The 17,702-nt window shown below is 42.2% G+C and overlaps 1 protein-coding gene across 2 annotated transcripts in view; it reads left to right on the top strand.

Moving 5' to 3' along the window:
- LOC310724012 (coiled-coil domain-containing protein 148-like) overlaps window positions 1-17,702 on the top strand; it is a 129,761-nt gene that overhangs the window by 79,812 nt on the left and 32,247 nt on the right. For both annotated transcript variants that reach the window (XM_083537751.1, XM_083537750.1), the window contains exon 10: window positions 9,178-9,384. In XM_083537751.1, the coding sequence (XP_083393877.1) occupies window positions 9,178-9,384 (207 nt within the window). The remainder of the gene's footprint in view (window positions 1-9,177; window positions 9,385-17,702) is intronic.

The following is a 17,702-nucleotide window of genomic DNA, read 5'->3' as shown; positions in this document are numbered from 1 at the left end:
ACCTACATGCCCATTAAAGTCTGCCCCAATCACCAATCTTTCTTTCCTAGGTACACCATCTACCACTTCATCTAATTCACTCCTGAATTTTTCCTTCTCCTCCATCTCACAGCCAACTTGTGGAGCATAGGCACTGATGACATTTATCATCATCCCTTCAACTTCCACCTTCACGATCATCACCCTATCAGAAACTTTCTTCACCTCCACTACACTCTTACTGTACTCTTCCTTTAGAATCACCCATACACCATTTCTCTTTCCATCCACACCATGATAAAACAATTTAAATCCACCTCCAATGTTCCCTGCCTTACTCCCTTTCCACTTGGTCTCCTGAACACACAACATATCTACCTTTCTCCTCTCCATCATATCAGCTACCTCTCTCCCTTTACCCGTCATAGTACCAACATTTAACATACCAACCCGAATCTCCACTCTCCTACACTGCTCCTTTCCCTGCTGTCTCTGTAGACGTCTTCCTTCTCTCCTCCTCCTCCTCCTCCGGCCAACAGTAGCCCAATTTCCACCGGTACCCTGTCGGCTAACGATACCTGTGGCGGTCGTTGTTAACCTGGGCCTCGACCGATCCGGTATGAAATTTTCATTTGTGATCCGCATATTTGATTTGGCACATGTTTTTACGCTGGATGCCCTTCCTAACGCAACCCTCCCCATTTACCCGGGCTTGGGACCGGCACTAAGAGTGCACTGGCTTGTGCATCCATAATGGCTGGGTTACTGATCGTTTCTGTAAAGTACAATGAGATAATAAAGTGAGATAAAGATCAGCATAAAGATTAACTATCCAAATATAATTACACTTGTAGCATGAAGCCTCATTTTCACTGCATGCTAATAGTCTTGGCATTTTGCTTTTGAGCAAAATTTTTTTACTCTTTATCTTTACTAAGTTTTAAGTTTGTCCCTGATAAGCTAGCCACTGGCTTACACCTATAAATATCAAGTGTAAAACAAATCTTATTCATTTTCATTACCACATTATCTGTGTAAAGCTGCTTTAAGACAATGTTCATTGTTGAAGTCACTATATACAAATAAAAATGAATTGAATTGAATTGAATTTGTGGTGTGTACTGCTCATTCAAAATAGCAGCAAGCATGGCCAGGGTTCATAAATATGTACCAGTGCAATATGGGGGATATTGTATGCTGGTGCATCTTCACAAATATTGGATTTAGCCATACATTAGAAATATTAATCTGGAATTTGGAATAATTGAACAGGTGCTCTCAAAGGTTGGGATTTTAAATCCTTAAGCTGCTACAGCAAATCATGGCAAAATCTGCCTGGAGGGAATGACTGGACTCTTCCCCTGTCAGAGCAATACTAGCCATATTCTCCTGTGACATCTCATCTCATGTATGTGGAGGAGGGTAGATAGCATTTGTTACTCTACCGGTCTATGTTAGACTGGATGGGAATAGGCAGGTGACCATAATGGAGAAAAAATGTGGATAAAATAGGTTAAAATTGTGTGTTTACAGTGTTCTCACTGTAGTGTTAAATAAAACAGGTTTCAGAGGGTATTAGTCTCGTCTTTCAAGGGTGCCTGCCTTATTGAGCAATATTTTAACCTTGGCAAATATTTCGTCTCTACAGACATCATAACTAACTAACAATAACACACAATATCACTTGTTTATTGTGCTGAACATTTTAGCCCACTCAGTATCAATAATTCAATAATATTTCAATAATTCATAAAAATTATTACTAACTATATAATTTATTGGACAGCATGGTAGCACTGTAAGAAGCTGCATTAGCATTACAATGTCTTAAACTCTTTTTTACAATAAGCAGATATGTCTAGCTATAGAGTGGCAGAGTGACAATCCCAGGAAAACTGGGTAGCTGCATTTCACACTTAAGCTTTGGAGTCAATCCACCTCTTAATACTATTTTACTACTCCATGGCTGTAGAAACCGTCAATATTATATAGAAATTGAATATAGAATATATAAACAGATATCTCATGCAGTGAGAATGAATTCTATTACCAATGCAATATACCCAATAAACACAATTCAACAGTGAATCCATTTGACTGCAGCCACAGCTGCACCACATACATCATCTCTAGCAGAGGCACCAATATTTAGCTCGTAAAATGACCCCGGGTTTTCATTGCATCCTTGTGCATTTTTTTCAAGCATTACGATTTTCCTGGGCAAATTGTGTGTTCCCTTTCAGGAACTCGAGCTGCGTCACAATGCTTTGAGAACACATCCATGTTGCTCACGCTGACACTAGCTTCTGTTTGTTCAGGTAAGGAATTGCCATCGAGGGGGTCCCGCCTATACTCAGAGAGTAAAGCATGCTCACTCTCAAGCAGGTCGTGTTTTAGATCAGGTCCGAGGACTGGTTTGTCACGATAGATCTAAAGGATGCATACTTCCACATATCCATCCTTCCTGCTCACAGGAGGTTCCTGAGGTTCGCTTTTGGGGGCGAAGCTTACCAATATCGGGTCCTCCCGTTCGGCCTGGTGCTCTCACCCCGCACCTTCACAAAATGCATGGATGCGGCTTTGACCCCGCTAAGGCTTCACGGCATCCGCATTCTGAACTATATCGACGATTGGTCGATATAAGCTCGTTCAGAGCTTCTGGCAGTCCGACATCGAGATGTTGTTCTCACCTGTATGATAGGTTTAAAACTGAACACAAAGAAGAGTGTTCTTTTTCCAGTACAGGAAACCACTTTCTTAGGCATGGTGTGGGACTCGACCGTTATGCGGGCACAGCTGTATCCCCTTCGGATCGAAGCTATCCTCACAAGTTCCAGAGACTGCTGGGACTCATGGCAGCAGCTTCCAGTGTGATTCCACTTGGCCTTCTTCACATGAGACCCCTCCAGTGTTGGCTCAGAGACAGAGGGTTCTCCCGAAAGAGCAATCCACTCCATACTATTAAGGTCTTGCAGCGAACCCTTCGAGCCTTAGATATGTGGAAAGAACCTGCATTCCTGTCTCAGGGCCCCATCCCGGGAGCTCCTTGTCATTGCGTAATGCTAACGATGGATGCATCCCTCACGGGGTGGGGGTCGGTCATGAGTGCGCTCCGCCCAAGGCCAGTGGAACAAGCTCGATCTTATGTGGCACATAAACTGCCTGGAGATGCTGGCCGTGTTTCTGGCTCTGAAACAATTCCTGAGGCCTGAGGGATTGCCATGTGCTGGTTCGTACCGACAACACATCGGTGGTCTCTTACATCAACCATCAGGGGGGTCTCCAATCTCGCCCCCTGTACAGGCTGGCATGGCAGATCCTCCTGTGGTCCCAGGGGAAAATGATTTCATTGAGGGCTGTCTATATCCCCTGGTACTTAAATCGGAGAACAGACGCCCTTTTGAGGCAAGGGCCAAGGCCCAGGGAATGGAGACTCCATCCTGAGGTGGAGAAGCAGCTTTGGTGGAGGTTTTATAGAGATTAGGTGGGTCTGTTTGCAACTCAGGAGACATCGCACTGTACCCCGTTTGGTCCTCTCTCAATCACCCAGCACCCTTGGGGCTGGACGCTACGGTGCAGACGTGGCTGAGGCTACGCCTGTACGCCTTTCCCCCATCGCGCTGCTCCCAGGAATTTTGGAGAGAGTTCACCAGGAAGGAGTCTGTCTCCTCCTGGAGGCACCTCAATGGCCGGCAGAGCATAGTTCATAGACCTGGTATCCATTTACCCTAAACCAGGGTATGTCCCTAAGGTGCCCACAGCTCCCCCATGACTTGTCATGCTGGTCCACAAGACGAAGTTGGAGCAGCTGTTATTCTGCTATGGCCCCTGTAGGAAAAGGTTTCCTGCCAACAAACAGACTCTCAGTAGGTAGATTGTGGATGCTATCTCATCTTCATATCCGATGGTGACGTCGCGTCTTTTCGTTAGCCGGATTTCACATGTGATTCAGAGCGTGAGCAACGTGGAAGCATTCCTAAAGCGTTGTGATGCAGTGTCTCGTTTCCTCGAGGAACTAAGGTTACATACGAAACCTAGAGACGTTTTCGTGCAAATAGTACGGAAAAGAAAACAAAAAAGTATAAATTGTCCATGAAAAAGCTTAACAACTGTTGTCCAACCTTCAAGTATAACTGAGACCAAATCAATTTCTTCTCCTTCAGCCAATCGTGGAATTAAAAAATGCTCAGACTTATTCAATCAATGGACAAGAAAATGTCGACCTGTTCGGATGCCTGATAAGGGGCCTTAGAGTGGCCAAATCCCAGTCTGATTGTTAATAGCAACAGCTTTGACCAGCATAGGTGCTGATGCTGAAGACCTTACGTCAAATACCTTTGAACCTGGTAACACAGACTTTAATGTGACTCAGGACTTCTACACTCTTCTAGTCTGAGTCATTCGTTCTTTTATCATGTGACTCCTTATGACACTCCCTACGTGACACACTATGCAGTGCATTACACAGAAAATAGAAGTGAGTAATTAATCTTATGAGTCCTCTGGTCCGAGTCGTTTGTCCTTTTGTCACGTGACTCCCATAGACGCCATGAAGGTGATTAAAGGATTAAAGGAACAAAATGAACTAAATGACTCAAAAAAGGTTCATTTATTTTGATGAATGGGATTCAAAGAATGGGATTCAAAGTCACTAAAGCAATTCGATCTTCCCATCACCACTATTGAATGTAATTGAATAAATATTAACGGGTAAAAAAATATTAAGAGGCAAGTGATTCTGTTGGAGTTTCTGATGGCCAATAACTCCTGGACATGAGACAGGAAAACACACTGCAGGATGATATGCAAAACCACACATTCACACACTCATTCATACTTAAGACCATCTGCTGCCATATTTCGGTAAGAGGAAGCCCAGCCCAAGAGAATACACGGACATCAACAAGAGCTCAGTATTGAGCCATGGATGCTGGAGTGTAAACAATGCTTCAGTACTTATTATAAGATTGTGGCATCTTCTAGGACTATCACACACAAGATAGAACTTCTTAGTCTAAGGTATGAAACATAGTCACGTGAACAGGACAGGATTTAAGAAGGATATATGCAATGCTCCATTGATTAGAGTATCACAGAAGACAGCTGCTTTTAAAATGATAAAAGATTTACACTGGATTGCATGTGCTGCCCAAAAATGTTGTCTACCTATAAAGCTGACGTTGAATTGAAATGCAATGAAAGAAGCAGACTTTAAAATATAGTGAAATGCATACAAACCAGCCAGAATCTAAAGCCTGCTGCCTGCTAGATCGGTTAAGCACGGATCAGCTTAGATTATTAATATACGTGTTGGTCATTTGAAGTACATGACCTTAGATAAATTTTATATAAAGTTTAATAATGAGCTGTTATTCATCTCAATTCAGGCATTTTGTGTGGGTTTTTTAATTGCACTCACCTTCATAAATGATTTTAACAATTCAACCACAATCAGATTATAAATCAGGGGCTGTAAAACGACATGCAGATGGTTAGCATTGGCGAGGCACCGTGCCTGGCCTGCCTCTGAACTGCTGCCCATTCAGCGCTTTGAAGTGAGGCAAACATTTTCCATCATAAAAGTTTCTGAAGCCCAAATTAGGCCTACCTGGAGCTAAGTTTCTCACTTACTCACCTGTTATTGCACAGCTTGAAAGAGAACATGTTAAAGGGCTGAAAACACTGCTAAAAGCCCTGTCTCTCTTTCACACTGATTCCTTTGTTAGCTTTGATTTCCCATTTTTAAGTCCTTGGGGAAAAAAGAAGAGAGAAAAAGAATGGCTGCCTAAAATGAATTGTTGACAATGACTGACTTCAAAGGCTCAGACTGTGTTTTTGGCCTCAGTTTTCCTCTCTGGGAAATAATTGGAGATGTGCATTTCATTGAATGTTGCTAAATGAATGCACTTGTGATGGAAAACACTTGTTCATGGATGTTCACGGACAAAATTAGTATATTGAGCGTAAATGGCAAAACGCTCATATATGCTATAATAAAAACATTTTAATATTGGACTACTAGAATATTCATGGATCCTTGTTAATTAGCCTAAAAGCTTTCACTGCAGGTTTAACTGTGTTTTATATATAAAGTAGTCTATAATGCCGTATTCAAATTAAACGGTTATACAGAGTTAAACCGGTCAAAACCATTCAGTATGCATTGTGCTTAAAGCCCTACGTTTATCGGCAAAAGCATAGATTTAAGGAACTATAGGTGATAGGTTTTTGTAAATGTTCAAAGGTATGTTTTTCAGAAAATACAGAATCAACTAAATATACGGACATCTGAGCATAAGATTTGCATGTGCTTTTTAAACATCCCATTCCCATCCATTGCCACACATTGGCATTGTCACGCTGGAACAGTTTGGATCTCCTAGATCAAGTAATGGGAAACGACATCCAATACAATTGTTTGATGATTTGTTGCCTTAATTATTCGTTCATTCGTTCATTCATTCATGCATTCATGCATTCTATCTTTCATGAGGAAGCCCGTGTGAGCATGTCAAGAATGTGCCAAACACTGCACAGGAATTTACCTGAGTTTAGAACTAAAACAAGGAATCATAAGCTACCTACTGTATCACCATTTACTACAGACTTTGTACATTAAATGTCAAATCCAGTCAGATACTACTGGCAGATTTCTTTCTTACGCATTTAACACTCATGTAACGTAAAGTTTCACAATGAGCAATCTTGTTTTTTTTTATAAATGTCTAAAAGTATAAAGTACATTAGAGTACAAAATGTGCAAAACATCCTCATCAGCTTACTGAATGTAATAGCAATATGTAATGTAAAATCTGGGCAGCGATGTTGTGTGCGATGTGCTTGCCATGTTTCCTAGTAAAGCCTTTTGCAACCTTGTGAGAGCCTTCCATCTGGCAATGAAAACGATTTCACTACGTTCATTCTTTTTTTTGTTTTTAAAAGGCATTAAGGGCTATGTAACAGAAAAATAATAAAATAAAGTATTTTATTTTATTTCCTGTGGCTGAGTAGCTGGGAAAATATTCTTATCATTATATCAGTATTAATCAAACATTATTTTATTTTAGCGATTACAGTGGAGCCCCATCATAATCTTTATTTTTTTATACAAATGTGTTGCTGAATTTGTTGAAATGAACCTTCTCATATAAACAGTAATAGGTGAATAAAAGCTAGTAAAATTGACATCAAAAGCAATAAATTTATTCTTTGTACTTAGGTTGAATTGTTTTTAATATTTACTTCCACATAGCATGTCTTGCAGGAGCACATAAGTCTTTGTTACATTTGCATGCATATATATATATATATATATATATATATATATATATATATATATATATATATATATATATATATATATATATATATATATATACATACATACACACACACATATATACAGATACATGACTTTAAGGATTTTGAAAGACAAAGCTAAACAAATTGCTGTTTAGGTCATGGTCTCATGCGAATCTGACTGAGGGGCTGTGTTAGTCCTCCCCCTAGTGGTGAGTGCATTAGGCTTTATTTACCTGTCAAACACATCAAGCTAATTTACAGAAAGAGCAAGGGACTCTAGAAGGCACTGGGGATCATAAATTTTACAAAATGGCTATTTTCATCATCATAACCTTACTCATTTTGCTCCATGACAGTTGTGTCTGGGCACATACACATTTTTCTTACTATATTTCCACTGACATAACGATTACTTTCACTGCTAATTTATTAACTGATGTTTACATTAAAACTCAACCCTAATGTTAAACTCAACCCCCACTGCTCACCTGCAAACACACGCAATCCAACAAATATTTCTCTAAATGTGTGTCTGACAATAAGCAGGTAATGATGATAGACATCTTTAAGCATTTTGGGGTGCCTGCACTTATATTCATGCTTTTGCTCTGGTGCATATGTGAAGGCGTGTTACTTCTTCAAACTGTCTCTGTCTTAATTAAACCAGGCAGCTGCATAATGCCTCCTATCCTGCAGTTCTGCACTAATGCCCTCTCCTTTTACTCTTACTTTTACTCCTTGAATGTGTCTTGCATTGCTGATAGTAATGCTGACTTACTTTTCCATGATTGCCTTATTGCCTACTTTTTTATAGTGACACACAAACACGCACACACGCACACACGCACACACAATCTTACCTCCTTGATTTATATACATTTTACCTCTCTTCTTTTCAACTGTTAACTGTGTTAAAATAGACGGATTACTTACAAGTCCAAATGGGGTCCAAGTCATCTCACCCCATGTCCAAGATGAGTTTCAGTCATCTCACCCCATCTCACCCCATGTCCAAGATGAGTTTCAGTCATCTCACCCCATGTCCAAGATGAGTTTATCACCTCACCCCATGTCCAAGATATGTTTGTCATCTCATTCATGTCCGAGTTGACTTTGTAATCTCACCCTTGTCTAAAATAAATCTCAGTAATCTCATCCCCATTGTCCAACATGAGTATGTAATTTTACTCCTATTGTCTAAGATTAATCTGTCAACTCACTTCTATCAATCAAGTTGACTTTAAGTAATCTCACCCCATCTTCCAAGCTGAGTTTAAATCATCTCATCCCATGTTCAAGCTGAGTTTAAATCAGGGTTGTCCAGGTTTTCATACCAAATTCTGTTTAAATCTAATGATTTTCATTGTCAGTGACTCTCAGGTGTGGCACTTTTTGGTTGGACTGAAAACCTGTACCCTTACAGTCTCTTTGTAAAAAAGATTGGACACCTCTGGTTTAATTAGTCTCGTAGCCTAGCTGAGTTTTAAAGTTGAGTCTAAGTCATTTCACCCCAATTTCCAAATGATTGTCTATGTCATCTTCACAATAAATGTAAGTTATTGTTGAAGTTGAATCTTAAGTTTTAAGCCTAGAAATTGTGAGTTCTCTCTCCCGCCTTTTTAAGTCGATTCTATGTCATCTTACTTTTACACCCAGGACAAGTTTCCACATTCAAGAGATCCAAGTAATCTTTTACTCATGTCCACATTGAAATTAAATAATTTCTCCCTCAAGTTCAAGTTGGATCTAAATGAATCTTTCTCGCTTCTCCAAGTTAAGTCTTTAATCAAATTTAGGTGATTTCTCCTGCATGTCCAAGTCCACAGCCCTCAATTTTAGACCAAAAAGGACCAAGTCAATTAAAGTTGTGTTTGTGTGTGTGTGTGTGGTTTTCAGAATGTCCATGAGCGCACCTGGGACTGGTACAGGTTCAGCATGGAGCATGAGAGGCAGCTGTTGGAGAGTTGGCACAGGGAGCAGACGTTTCTGCAGCTGCGGACTCTGCAGTTGTTGGAGGATGCCAGAGTCATTTATGATGAAGAGCAGAGCCTGCAGAGTGACAGAGTACACCAGCAACACATCTGTGCCCAGCTTAGACTAAAGGTAACACACAGATCATCACATTAATTTACAATACACTCACCTCCTTCTACATGCCACACAAAAGGAATTTTAAAGAAATGAAATCAGATCCTGTGACCTTTATATGTCCATTATACAAGTTTACCAATTATTTCATTTCATAAAAACACAGGGGAGAAGTCATCAGCACTTATTCCCGGGCACAGCTATGTTTGAATCCATGTGTGTATTGTGTAACGCTACTCCAGATGGCATTATAAACAGCACAATCAATCATTATGATTTGAGAGTGTGTATCTAATTCATCCACCTCACAGATCTTCACTGAGGCTGGAGTGGATAAAGATGTGTGGCCATCTGCTGTGATGGTGCCTGCAGTTTCCAGTTGAAATATGGCAGCTCCTAGTCCACACGAAGCAAACAATGTGTGTCAATCTTGTACTGGTAGTGCATAAAACCCTTAATGATATGTGCATGTGCAATCTACAGCCTGCAACTCAAAAGCAGAGCTAAGAATAAAACTACATAAACTAATGCTTGATATGTTTTATTCAACCTCATCTGTTGTTATTAAAAATGTCTTATTTAAGTAATGGAATAAATAATCATAATAACTTATTACTCATGCTTTTGCTCTGGTATATATAACTGTTACTATAACTGTTATTACTCTGTGCTTTATACTCTGTGGTGTTCTACCTGTGTCCTACCTATGACACCATGGCTGTAGAAACTATGAATATTACAAAGAAATGGACAGACAGGTGTCACATGCAGTGAGAATGAATGCTATTACTAAAGCATTAAACAAACAAAAAAAAAAAACACAATTCAAAACGTCTCATTTCAATGCAGCCACAGCTATGCAGCTCTCATACATAATCTGTATCCGGAGGATGTGTGTTGGTCAATAGCTCGTCTGATGGACCACGCTCTCCATGTGCATCAATTACCCTGTTGCCAGTTCACCACTGTTCCTTCCTTGGACCACTTTTGATAAATACTGACCACTGCTGACCAGTAAGAGCTGCAGTTTTGGAAATGCTCTGACCAAGTTGTCTAATCATCACAAATTGGTCCTAGTCAAACTCGCTCAAATCCTTACACTATTCCATTTTTCCTGCTTCTTACACATCAACTTTTCGGACAAACTGTTCAGTTGCTGCCTAATATATCCCACCCACTAACAGGTACCATGATGAAAAAACAATCAGTGTTATTCAATTCAACGTTTGGTATAATGTCTTAATGTTATGCCTGGTTCGATGTGTAAATATATATATATATATATATATATATATATATATATATATATATATATATATATATATATATATATATATATATATATATATATACAGTGAGGAAAATAAGTATTTGAACACCCTGCTATTTTGCAAGTTCTCCCACTTAGAAATCATGGAGGGGTCTGAAATTGTTCTCGTAGGTGCATGTCCACTGTGAGAGACTGTCAGGCTGATGACCATGACGTGGAAAAAGTACAACTCAAAAACACTCTTAAGCCGTGGCAAAAAACAAACAAAGAATATCCGCTCGGGACGAGTAATCCACAACGCGAGTAGTGTTCAACAGAAAACAAAATGAAAGTAAACCACCAACTGCAAAGAGTAGTCCGACGTGGAAACAGAGTCTGGAGCCAGAACCAGCGGGAAGGCTGGCGGTTGCGGAATGATCAGCAGGACATTCAAGAACCGAAAGCCTGTGACTCGAGAACGTGAGTTATTATAGTCTAGTCCATAACGAGCCACAGCTGTCAGTGATCATGGCCGGCAAAGGATAACGAGGCAACGTGACGGCTACTGAGGGGGGCGTGGCAGGGTGAATCCCTGACAGCGGCCGAGGGAGGCGTGGCAGGGGAATCCCTGACAGTACCCCCCCCCCCCTCCACCCCTCCACCTGACGCCCCAAAACCCACCAACGCCAGGCGGGCCGGGGCACTCTGAGGAAGGCCTCTCCAACCGACCCGGGACAAAGGAGGCCTCGTGAGCATCGCAGTGGAACAGGGGAAGATCGGAAGGGGCCCAAGGCGAAGCGGCGTCTTCGGTCAGGATCAGGAAAGGGTCAACGGCCCTCAAAAAGACCGGAAGCTAAACAGAATTCCTGGCGGAGATCAGCGGTGGCGCGACCTCCACGGCGGGAAACCTGAACCGTACGCCGTCCATGACGAAGGCCAGAGGCCGAGCGACGTCCACGGCGGAGACCAGCAACACAGGGGCACTTTTGGCAGGACGTTGGGCCGTAACGACACCCTCGGAGAGACTCTGGAGAGCTTTGCCGTCATCAGAAGGACCTGGAGGCCCGACGTTGCCATGCGGGAAACCTGGAGGCCCGACGTCGCCATGGGGGGAACCTGGAGGCCCGACGTCGCCCTGCGGGGAACCTGGAGGCGAGCCGTCGACCAGCGGGGAACCTGGAGGCGAGCCGTCGACCTACGGAGGACTTGGGGGCGAGCCGTCGCCTTCTGTGGAGCCCGGGGGCGAGCCGTCGCCTTCTGTGGAGCCCGGGGGCGAGACGTCGCCTTCTGTGGAGCCCAGGGGCGAGCCGTCACCTTCTGTGGAGCCCAGGGGTGAGCCGTCGCCTTCTGTGGAGCCCGGGGCAAGACGTCGCCTTCTGTGGAGCCTGGGGGCGGCGGTGTGACGACCTCTTCGAGGTCAGGCGGCAGTACGACGTGCTGGGATGCCATGGCGCGCTCGCAGACGCTCGGAGATGGTGCAGAGCGTCCACGAGAACAACGAAACACAGCATCGCGCTTGTACAGATCCAGGGGCAGAGCTGTGTGTCCGTGAAAGCCCTGGAACTGAGCCTCGCGTTCTTGGATGCACAGGGATGGAACCAAGAACCTGGGAGAATCCTGGAACGGAGCTGCGCGCTCTGAAGCACCTTGGACCGCTGCCGAGCACCGTGGAGAATCCTGAACCAGAGCCGCGCACTCCGAAGAACCCTGGGTTTGAGTCACGTGCCCTGAAGAACCTTGGGACGAAGCATTGTCCTCACCAAGGGGACTGTCATGGAGATCCGCCACCTCTATCCCACACATCCCCAGAAGAAGCTCGCTGATTTGGCGAGTGAGCCAAAATTGCCCCCTTTGGCGCTCCATAATATGCTGGTTTTAGAGAGAGCGTCACCAGACAGGAAACGCAGAAGGCGATCTTGGCTCGTTCGGAGGGAAACTGGAAAAAACTTTCCTCCGCATACTCGCCGATGCTCCTCAGGAACCTGCCCAATTCTTCTCCTTTTCCTGGAGAAGGAAATCCCCTCGCATTCACAGAGGGGCACGGCGCGGCCGCGCTTTTATGGTCCGGCGTCTGTGGTTCCAAACCGCGAGGAGCGGCACTGAGCTTACGTTGGAAATCCAAAGCCGGGTTCGGCTGCCGATCTATCGCGGTTGGCATCGCGGCTGGGCGAATCCGCTTTCGGTTTCGTACGGTTCTTCTGTCAGGCTGATGACCATGACGCGGAAGCGGAAGCAAGTCAATCATTGTCTTTATTAAACAGTACAACTCAAAAACACTCTTAAGCCGTGGCAAAAAACAAACAAAGAATTTCCGCTCGGGACGGGTAATCCGAGTAGTAGTTCAACAGAAAACAAAATGAAAGTAAACCACCGACTGCAAAGAGTAGTCCGACGTGGAAAAGTCTGGAGCCAGAACCAGCGGAAAGGCTGGCGGTCGTGGAATGATCAGCAGGACATTCAAGAAGCGACAGCCTGTGACTCGAGAACGTGAGTTATTATAGTCTAGTCCATAACGAGCCACAGCTGTCGGTGATCATGGCCGGCAAAGGATAACGAGGCAACGTGACGACTACTGAGGGGGGCGTGGCAGGGTGAATCTCTGACAGCGGCCGAGGAAGGTGTGGCAGGGGAATCCCTGACAGCGGCCGAGGGAGGCTTGGCAGGGGAATCCCTGACAGAGACATAATCTAAAAAATTCAAAACTAGAAATCACAATTTATGATTTTTAAACTATTTATTTGTATGATACAGCTGCAAATAAGTATTTGAACACCTGTCTATCAGCTAGAATTCTGACCCTCAAAGACCTGTTAGTCTGCCTTTAAAATGTCCACCTCCACTACATTTATTATCCTAAATTAGATGCACCTGTTTGAGGGCGTTAGCTGCATAAAGACACCTGTCCACCCCATACAATCAGTAAGAATCCAACTACTAACATGGCCAAGGCCAAAGAGCTGTCCAAAGACACTAGAGACAAAATTGTACACCTCCACAAGGCTGGAAAGGGCTACAGGGAAATTGCCAAGTAGCTTGGTGAAAAAAGGTCCACTGTTGGAGCAATCATTAGAAAATGGAAGAAGCGAAACATGACTGTCAATCTCCCTCGGACAGGGGCTCCATGCAAGATCTCACCTCGTGGGTTCTCAATGATCCTAAGGAAGGTGAGAAATCAGCCCAGAACTACACGGGAGGAGCTGGTCAATGACCTGAAAAGAGCTGGGACCACCGTTTCCAAGGTTACTGTTGGTAATACACTAAGACATCATGGTTTGAAATTATGCATGGCACAGAAGGTTCCCCTGCTTAAACCAGCACATGTTCAGGCACGTCTTAAGTTTGCCAATGACCATTTGGATGATCCAGAGGAGTCATGGGAGAAAGTCATGTGGTCAGATGAGACCAAAATAGAACTTTTGGGTCATAATTCCACTAAACGTGTTTGGAGGAAGAAGAATGATAAGTACCATCCCAAGAACACCATCCCTACTGTGAAGCATGGGGGTGGTAGCATCATGCTTTGGGGGGTGTTTTTCTGCACATGGGACAGGGCGACTGCACTGTATTAAGGAGAGGATGACCGGGCCATGTTTTGCGAGATTTTGGGGAACAAGCTCCTTTCCTCAGTTAGAGCATTGAAGATGGGTCGAGGCTGGGTCTTCCAACATGACAATGACCTGAAGCACACAGCCAGGATAACCAAGGAGTGGCTATGTAAGAAGCATATTAAGGTTCAGACCTAAACCCAATAGAGAATCTTTGGAGGAAGCTCAAACTCCGTGTTTCTCAGCGACAGGCCAGAAACCTGACTGATCTAGAGAAGATCTGTGTGGAGGAGTGGGCCAAAATCCCTCCTGCAGTGTGTGCAAACCTGGTAAAAAACTACAGGAAACATTTGACCTCTGTAATTGCAAACAAAGGCTACTGTACCAAATATTAACTTTGACTTTTTCAGGTGTTTAAATACTTATTTGCAGCTGTATCATACAAATAAATAGTAAAAAAATCATACATTGTTATTTTTGGATTTTTTTTTTAGATTATGTCTCTCACAGTGGACATGCACCTACAATTTCAGACCCCTCCATGATTTCTAAGTGGGAGAACTTGCAAAATAGCAGGGTGTTCAAATACTTATTTTCCTCACTGTATATATATATATATATATATATATATATATATATATATATATATATATATATATATATATATATATATATATATATATATATATATATTTTTTTTTTTTTTTTTTTTTTTTTCACACCAAGGTCTTTCTACCTGTGTCCTATATATTGCTTAGGTTAGTCTTTACTAAGCCGTTCATTCATTAATTGTTTCACAAGTCATGTTTTTCTGGGGTTTTTTCCACTTTGTTTTTATTTTTTTAAAAACCACCTTTTTCAGAAAGGTGTGAATGTAAAATATGGATGCAGATTGCCCAATGGCAAATTCAAGTTAGGTGTTTTTGGTTTGTTCATATTGGTTGAAATAATTCTGTTTTGCTATTCAGAGGGATCATGCTGTTAACCTAGTGGAGAAGTATGGACTTAAATTCTCTTAAAAAATGTGAAATCCTTATACATTCAAATTAATGACACAAATGCATCTTTAAGTGTGTGCAAGTGTATTTATTTCCCTCTTTTATTTTTGTAATCATTGTTTTATAATCATTGTTTTCATCCTTGTGATACCATCCTTTCATCCTTTCATCCACACTGAGAGTTTCACTGTTATTTCAGTTTTTTATCTCATCCATCTAACATCATATCCAGACCTCACTTATTTCAGCAATCCTAAACAATTATTGCGTTTTTTTTTTTTTTTAATACAGTAGATCGGATTTGGTGTTCCTCAAGTGTCTTTTCTAGGACTGTCTTATATTACAAAACTTTTTGATTCTAATAAATCGCAACACTGCTATCATCTTCTGTTCTCAGTCTAAGGCTACAGATCTGCACTCTTGTCCTAGTACAAATAACCTTCAAGTCATAAAAGAAGCTGCGGAATCTTGTTCGTTTATTTATGTTAATATAAGTACAGAGGAGAGATACTCTGACTTTTGTAGTCACTGAAAAGATGGAGTTAACTTGCTGGACAATTAAAACCCATAATTTGGATCTAAAATTTGAACAGTTCTTTATCCGATTAATTTTCTCTGAGGCTTCTTTTGTGAGTGATTGCTTTAATATAATTTGTTTCACTGAGACATGAATGAAACCTGATGTATAGTATATGACTAGAGCAAGATTCTACACAGAGGTCTAAAAAATGTTAACAGGGTCCACACTCACCGGCCACTTTATTAGGTACACCTTTCTAGTACCGGGTTTGACCCCCTTTTGCCTTCAGAACTGCCTCAATCCTTCGTGGCATAGATTCAACAAGGTACTGGAAACATTCCTCAGAGATTTTGGTCCATATTGACATTATAGCATCATGCAGTGGCTGCAGATTTGTCGGCTGCACATCCATGATGCAAATCTCCCGTTCCACCACATCCCAATGGTGCTCTATTGGATTGAGATCTGGTGACTGTGGAGGCCATTTGAGAACAGTGAACTCATTGTCATGTTCTAGAAACCAGTCTGAGATGATTCGCGCTTTATGACATGGCACGTTATCCTGCTGGAAGTAGCCATCAGAAGATGGGTACACTGTGGTCATAAAGGGATGGACATGGTCAGCAACAATACTCAGGTAGGCTGTGGCGTTGGCTTAATTGGTACTAATGGGCCCAAAGTGTGCCAAGAAAATATCCCCCACACCATTACACCACCATCACCAGCCTGAACCGTTGATACAAGGCAGGATGGATCCATGCTTCCATGTTGTTGACGTCAAATTCTGACCCTACCATCCAAATGTCGCAGCAGAACTCGAGATCGAGATCGAGACTCATCAGACCAGGCAACGTTTTTCCTATCTTCTATTGTCCAATTTTGGTGAGCCTGTGCGAATTGTAGCCTCAGTTTCCTGTTCTTAGCTGTCATGAGTGGCACCCGGTGTGGTCTTCTGCTGCTGTAGCCCATCCGCCTCAAGGTTCGACGTGTTGTGCATTCAGAGATGCTCTTCTGCATACCTCGGTTGTAACGAGTGGTTATTTGAGTTACTTTTGCCTTTCTATCAGCTCGAACCAGCCTGGCCATTTTCCTCTGACCTCTGGCATCAACAAGGCATTTGCGCCCACAGAACTGCCGCTCACTGGATATTTTCTCTTTTTCGGACCATTCTCTGTAAACTCTAGAGATGGTTGTGCTTGAAAATCCCAGTAGATCAGCAGTTTCTAAAATACTCAGACCAGCCCGTCTGGCACCAACAACCATGCCACGTTCAAAGTCACTTAAATCACCTTTCTTCCCCATTCTGATGCTCGGTTTGAACTGCAGCAGATCGTCTTGACCATGTCTACATGCCTAAATGCATTGAGTTGCTGCCATGTGAATGGCTGATTGGAAATTTTCGTTAAACGAGCAGTTGGACAGGTGTACCTAATAAAGTGGCCGGTGAGTGTATATTATGTCATGTGATTTGATTTGTAATTTGTTGTCTGGCTTGAGATCACATAAAGTGTACCTCTTGGTTTCTTTGGAGACTTATACACTAATCTCTACACTTTTGCTGATCCTTAAATCTGCTCCAGGATCCAAGAGTGGTTAGAAGCCTCCTTGTATTCTGCATCTGTTTTTAACTAATACAGTAAAAGAGCTATTACCCTAAATTGAGCAGCTAATAATTACATATAATTAACATGTTCTGATTTTGATTGGAGTACCCATAGCTTGCCAATTATATAAGATATCTAATTCAAAACTATAAATTGCTTAATTCGAAACCTTAAATTTAAGTACATATTGCTTCACTTAGTCACTGATAAATTGTCTTTCTGTGTCCAGGATTTATTATTAGACTGAGACTGGCCTGTGGGTTAACACAGTAGAGCATATGATGTTAGGCTTGAGAAACAAATGTCATCTGACTCTTGTTCGGTTTAAATTATACAGGTAAGACTGTATAATAATATTTTTATGATAATTTTTATGAGTCAGCAAACACAAAAGAGAATTCCCGTAGACTCTTTATT

The sequence above is a fragment of the Silurus aristotelis genome (genome assembly GCF_946808225.1).
Source record: "Silurus aristotelis genome assembly, chromosome: 3".
In the NCBI taxonomy this organism is placed as follows: domain Eukaryota; kingdom Metazoa; phylum Chordata; class Actinopteri; order Siluriformes; family Siluridae; genus Silurus; species Silurus aristotelis.
Note: the sequence above shows the minus strand (reverse complement) of the source record. Positions and strands in the feature narration are given on the sequence as shown.